Raw genomic sequence first — 6,712 nt, 5'->3', positions numbered from 1 at the left:
GGCCAATTAATTTCTGAGCCCTGTGGCCAATTAACAACGTCCCAGCCCACGACAAACAAACAAAAACAGAAAAAATGTGAAAGCTTAAGGAAATATTATAATGTCTTGACTCTTGAGTGAATAAGTTACAAAATAAACATCACTCATAATATTCAGAATAACTATCATCCGCATACTGAGGATAATAAAAATCTCATGTCATAAAACCACTCATCACTCATCAATTTTGGGGTTCACCAAGAATAAAACTTTTGACTTTTCGCATCTAGAGTTCTGATACCATGTCATGATACCACTCATCTGATGGAAAAAGATAACACTAATGGTTATATCTCTAATACTTTCTAAACTTTTATTGTACATATTGTACAAATATTCCATTGGCTCCCTATACTTCCTCATAATGTCTAAAAGTATAAATTGTCCAACAAACTGTATTCTTTGAAAATATACCCCCAAAAAGAAATTCTATACTCCTTAAATACCAAAAAATATATTGTCCTCCTTGTTATTTTACCTTCTTTTTAATAGCAAATTAATTTTTGGAGAGAACTATATAAATAACACTTAAAAGTTAAAATCACGAGGGAGGTGTAATTATCCGTTAATACAAAATTGTGAAGGTTGGGCATGACTGACTTCACTTTTGTAAATGAACACACACAACTTACAAATTCATCAATTAGATATATAAATTACAGATGCAGCACATTCATCTCACAAGTAGCATATTCGGAAATCGGATTTTATATACATCACATTTACATTCACAGGCACTAACATATCTACAAAAATACATACAAATTTGACAAATTAACTGAGGCTTCTTTCCCACTCAACAATTTCACTTTGTTTATATAGAATAGCATGAATCAAACAGGACTATGCTACAAATGATGCAGGCAAGTATACTATAATCGAGGCAACATGCACCCCACAGTCCAACCCAAGAGTAATCCAGCTCCAACAAGGCTCAATCCTAAAGCAATCGCAACGGCATATGTTGTAACATCGCATTTTGGCTTCGATTGAATTTCGTCTCCCTGCTTCCTCTTCCGTGGTTTCCGTGGAAGAGACACTGGAAAGAGAGTAGAGATTGACTGATCTGTGTTCTTAATTTGACTGTAAAGTGCTTCAAGCTGCAGCAGTTGGAACCATTGCTTATATGCAAAGAGTTGTGAAGCCTGTTTGAAAATGAGCGCAACAATGTGTTCCTTCTCTGCGTAAGCTTTCTTTGCTGCTTCCTCTGCTTCCCTTGCACGAGTTTGAGAATGACATAATGCTTCCATTAGTTCAGCTTTACTAGGGTCTCCCTCAAATGTGACATCCTCGTCTTTGGTCCTATAACTGAAGCAAATTTACAGGTCCAAACAACTATAAGTATGAACTAATTCAATTGGAAACCAAAACTCTGATGGTAAGTTAGCCACTTAAGGTGCTAATGCAATAATGACATGAATAAAAAAAGTACCTCAAAGATTTGTGAGAAACTAAATATGAAAGGCCTTCATTGGCTGAAGATCCCTGCTTTTTATGCATCAAGCCAGAACCTATATTTCCTTGTTCACGATATGTCAAATTGGAAACACCTTTGAATTTAGCCTCCCATTCATGAGATGCTGTCCTTATTTTGTGATTGCTGATATTAGCATATGCATGCCCTCTAAAATGCTTCTTCTGAGGGGGAGGAAGGTCACAATTCTCAATATGGCTACGGGATTTCTGTGAGACAAAGGAAGCTAACTCATTTGTATCTGTCGTCCGCCACCAAGGCTCAGCTTTATCATCATCAATCCATGAGTAATTTGTTTGCTTGGACACCGAGCAGCCAACAGAATCAATCTGCAATGCCTCATGTTTTGCCACCACATCCATTAATTCAGGAGATGCCTCATAATTTTTGCTGAATGTTTTACTTTCATCACTAGCTTTCATTGTTTCAACCTCATCCTTATGACACCCATAATTAGGTTGCAAACGCAACCACCACCTAGATTCAGCTGATGGATCAGAAAATGATGATTTCCTGTCAAAATGGGTGACATTAACAACATGATTGGATTCATCTACTATATTGGCTGGTCCAGCATCCACCAATTTTGATGTTGCACATGAAGATTGACAAGCCAACTTAGGAGCTCGTTTCGCATCTTCTTGGACAAAGCAACGATTAGCAGTTCTCTGCCACAGAGCTCTTGCTTCGGCTGCTGCCATCACTTAAAATTTCTGTGCAAAACAAGAACGTTAATGGTTGGGAACAACTGAATCCATTTTGAAACAAATTATGCGTTAATGCACGAAAAAGTAAAAACCATGAAATAAAAAATGAGATTGTATTACCTGAACTAGTTGACTACCAATGTACTTGTGAAGGGTAAAGCAATGACAACAAAAGTCACTAGATTATAATTCAAAGTCCAAACAAACACCATGGTGTTTTAGCAACATGCTTAAAGCTTTTGAGTCACTAAAGCTTGGTTTGGTAAAGTTTTTTGAAGAGATGGTTGTGCTTACGGCTTTTAAAAGATACGAATACTTTTTGTGAGATATGTTAGCTAGAGTTAGTTATCCTTGGCTATAAAATAGCAGTTAGCTAGGAGTTAGTTATCCTTGGCTATAAAATGGAAAAAAAAAAAAAAATTCTTTCAATAACACGTTTTTTTCAATTACATCAAATTCCTTCTCATCTTTTTCTCTTTTCCCTGTTCCGCCTCTGCTATCTTGCTTCTCGGTTTCTCACCACAATCCTTCTTACTCACCTTCTTCAAAAGTCTCATACTTTTGAGGAAGCACCTAAAGTACAGCTTCTCAAAGATGGCTTTAGCTTAGCAAAATTAAAAAAGTTTAATATAACCTCATACATTAATTAAGATCCAAATTTAATTTTTTACATTAATGTTTATTATAATAAGGGAAATAGCTTTTAGCCCTTTATCAACTATTTAGAAACATAATAAGGGAAATAACTTATTCTCCTCCGAAATCTTCAATTGACCTTGAAAGTATAATTGATCCTATTTTAAGCCGCGAATACATTGATTCTATCTTCTTTTTACTTCATTTAGGAAGATGATTAGGAAAATTTTAAGAGGGTATATCATTATTTTTCATCATTAATCATGCAGTATAATAATGATTAGCGACCCTTCTTCATTCAGGTAAAGACAGTCAACGATAGCATTAATTGCTATTAATTGAATCACCCATATTCAAGGGGTAAGGAATAAACAGATAATAGAAACCGAAACCTCTGAAAGATTCAAGCTAAAGACTTTAACAAAACCAAATCAAAGTAGTCAAACAAACCCCATATTCAAAACAATCATAAAAATCATCGACACCCACATGAAATTCGAAACAAATATAGACACTATCACAGAAAAGATGAGCGAATTCCTAATCAACCAGAACATTACAATCTCCCTAACAAACCAAAACTCCAACATAGTAATTGTTGGGGAAGAAAAAGAGAGAATGATTGAGCAAACTGACCAAAAGAGAAATCTGCATGATCAGCGCGAATGGAGAGAAAATAAGAGCATCTGAGAGAGCAATCAAAAGAGAAACTTGTTAGTTATTCGTTTTGGGCATCATCATATGCTGTCGGTTTTGTGATTTCAGTGTGGGAGCGCAGCTTTTTCCGCTTGTTGCTAGGGACACGACAACCCAAGTTTTATGACCCATTACGACGCCGTTTCCGCCATTATCTCTTAACACGTACGCACACAGTGTACTGGTCTGTGTCAAATGGTTGGTACTTGGTACACACTTGGCCTTAAGTGGGGTCCATGACAAGAAAAAAAAGATCTATCAGGGTATGATGACGATCCCTGGTGTTGACACGTGGCATTAGAATGAAGATGGACGGTGGATTTCTTGTCCTGCTCGCTCTCCAGAGATAAGGACTCTATCCATGTTGGAAATAAATAATTTTTATTTTATTGGTTTTAAATGTAAATTAAAAGGTAATAGTAGTGTATCTATAATAAATCAAAGCAAAAGAATTTTTGAGTTGTTTTTAAAATATTTAAGTATTTTTTAAAGTTTGTCCTTTTTTTGAGTGAATATCTCATCCGGTTCCTGACAATTACTTCAAAAGGATATCGAGACTCTTAAGAAAAAAAACACTCAATTCGGTCTCTAATATTTTTTTTAGAATTAATTAATCCTTGTGCAAAAAAAATAAACTGAATTTTTTCTAACACAAAAACTTTGTTGTCTTTTCAAAATAATTATCAAGAATCAAATTAAATTTTTTCTTTGTTACAAATTTCGTTATCTTTTAAAGTAATTATCGTAATTATCGTAGGACTATTTTAATTTTTTTTTTTTTGGGTCATGAAGTTTGTCTGTTGTTACGATTACTTGGGAGTTGGGACTTGGGAGGGAGGATTTGCCGATTTGGGCCAGGCCTGCTAGATGATATGAACCCATTGTTTGGAACCTTTATTTACCGAAAAGAGATGTTCGCAGTTTGGCCATTCCTCAATGTCAAAAGGGAACTATAGACAAACAAGTTAGTTTGATTCTACCAAGTATGGACATTTTCTTGAATTATGGTGACACATTTTGTATATGATATTTATTAACTCTCATCTAATATATATGTCTTATTCAACTGTATCTTAATTAAAAGTAAAAAAATTTTTGTTGGACATACTTGAACACACTTAAATATTATCACGTATCAATATGTCTTATTCTTAACATATATTTTTGAAATGAATTTAGATATAGTATATATTATTATTTATTAAATCAAAAAATATTTTAAATAATTGATATAATTAAAATAAAATATTAAAAATAATTTAAAAAATTAATTTATATTTTAATATCGATAAAATATCAAATATCATTACGATTTATCTAAAAAATACTTTATATTTTATATGTATGCGTGTCCCCGTATCTTATCAAATTTAAAATTCGCGTGTCGATATGTCCTATGTTGTGTCGTGTTCCGTGTCCATGTTACGTGCATCATAGGTTTGATTTAATAGTTATAGTTATAGTTAGTTTACTAGCTCATTTAAATGAATTCAAATTTTACCTTGTGTATACGGGTGTACATGGGTCAGGCCATACCGGTTTTGGCTTAACCTAGACGCGACTCGAAATATAGATCGGACCTAATTTTTAGACCCTAACTCGATGAAACATATGCACCTTCGGGCCAGGTGAAAACTGAGTCTTTAGCATGTAAAAATCACCTAATCTCCAACCATTATTTCACAATTCACATAGTAAATTTACTTAAACAAATATAATAAGAACCAATCCTTCTCTAAAATTAAAGTATATCCATAATCAATACTAATGTTGTCTAATAACACTAAATATTTAAATCAATACAAATAACACAATATTATGCATTAGTCTAAAGTCTTATACATTTTAAACATAAAACATTAAGTTAAAATCTTGTAATGACTAATAACACAAAATATTAAGATTTACAATATTTAAATTCTACATAAGAATAACTATCATCCATCACTAATAAAACAAAATATTAATTATGTATGATGACCGGGCCACCGGGTCGAGTTCGGGTGACCCAAGCTATGGCCCGAACCCGACCCGAAACAATGACCGGATCTATTTTTAGACCCTTACCCAACTCTAAACCCGATGAAATCACACTAAATTAGCCTCTAAAGTGTTTGGAGCCGGGTCGGGTCGGGCCATATACACCCCTACTTGTGTATATATAGTAATTCATTAACTAGTGGCAAACTTTTAAACGAAATTTAGTACCATAACAGATTAGTCCAAAAAATGAAAACTATAGAATGTACCTACCATACATGGACACTACTTACACGGATACACAGATACAAAATATAATATGATATGAAACATACCGATCCACAAATTTAAAATTTTTATAAGATATGATAACGTGATATATATAAATTATTTTTTAGATAAATTATAATGATATTTTAGAATTTTATTGATATTAAAATATAATTTTTTTTAATTATTTTAATATTTTTTTAAAATTATATAAATATTTAAAATATTTTTATTTTAATAATTAATAATATATACTATTTCAAAGTCTATTTCAAAAACACATGTTAAGAATAAGGTTGCACAATGACACGTAATAATATGTAAGTGTGTTCAAATATATTTATTTTTTTATTTTTTATTATTAAGACACGGTTTTCGGAACATCAATATATTCTAGCATCTACACCCTACGTTTAAAATTTAAATTCATTCATTCATGTAATAGTAAAATATAAAATTTCATAACCTACCCACTAACCAAACTAAATTTCATGGCACGATAACCGGTTTTCGATTAATTCGGTTGAACCGACCAGTCTGATTTTCAAAACATTAATATATTCTACGCATAAAACTAACCTATCTAACAGATTTTAATGCTTAGATAAATAACATAAAACTAACCTCGTCGGCAATGGCAACGACAACGTGGACAACACCGTTCAACCGGTACAAGTTCTGTTCGTTTGCCATGCTATCTGCCTCAAGTCCACGCTCGAAAAATCCTAAAATTTCCCTCCAATTTCTCCTACTTCTCTCTACAAATTTTCTCTTTATAGGCAACCTTTCACAATCACAAATGAAATCCGTGACGGCAAGCCACGGAATATATAGACGCCCCCTACACGTAAATCGCTACTGCCTCTAGCGGTTTACGTTGCTTGCTCCCAATGCATAAATTGTTGCTATC

The 6,712-nt window shown here is 33.2% G+C and overlaps 1 protein-coding gene across 1 annotated transcript; it reads right to left on the bottom strand.

The window, feature by feature from the left end:
• Positions 1–667: 667 nt before the first annotated feature.
• LOC112695297 (uncharacterized) lies at positions 668–3,749 on the bottom strand. The gene is made up of 3 exons (XM_025747582.3): positions 3,493–3,749; positions 1,472–2,226; positions 668–1,347 (listed from the first exon to the last, which is right to left on the bottom strand). Exons 2-3 carry the CDS (start codon positions 2,212–2,214, stop codon positions 912–914), a joined length of 1,179 nt encoding a protein of 392 aa, XP_025603367.1. The 5' UTR covers positions 2,215–2,226; positions 3,493–3,749; the 3' UTR covers positions 668–911.
• Between the last annotated feature and the right edge of the window lie 2,963 nt (positions 3,750–6,712).

The sequence above is a fragment of the Arachis hypogaea genome, chromosome 6, assembly GCF_003086295.3.
Source record: "Arachis hypogaea cultivar Tifrunner chromosome 6, arahy.Tifrunner.gnm2.J5K5, whole genome shotgun sequence".
In the NCBI taxonomy this organism is placed as follows: Eukaryota; Viridiplantae; Streptophyta; class Magnoliopsida; order Fabales; family Fabaceae; genus Arachis; species Arachis hypogaea.
Note: the sequence above shows the minus strand (reverse complement) of the source record. Positions and strands in the feature narration are given on the sequence as shown.

Excerpts from the sequence above, each read along its gene's own strand:
- LOC112695297 (XM_025747582.3), bottom strand. The coding sequence starts at position 2,214 with ATGGCAGCAGCCGAAGCAAGAGCTCTGTGGCAGAGAACTGCTAATCGT. Across the intron at positions 1,348-1,471 it reads GTTTCTCACAAATCTTTGAG|TTATAGGACCAAAGACGAGG; the intron begins GTACTTTTTTTA and ends AATTTGCTTCAG.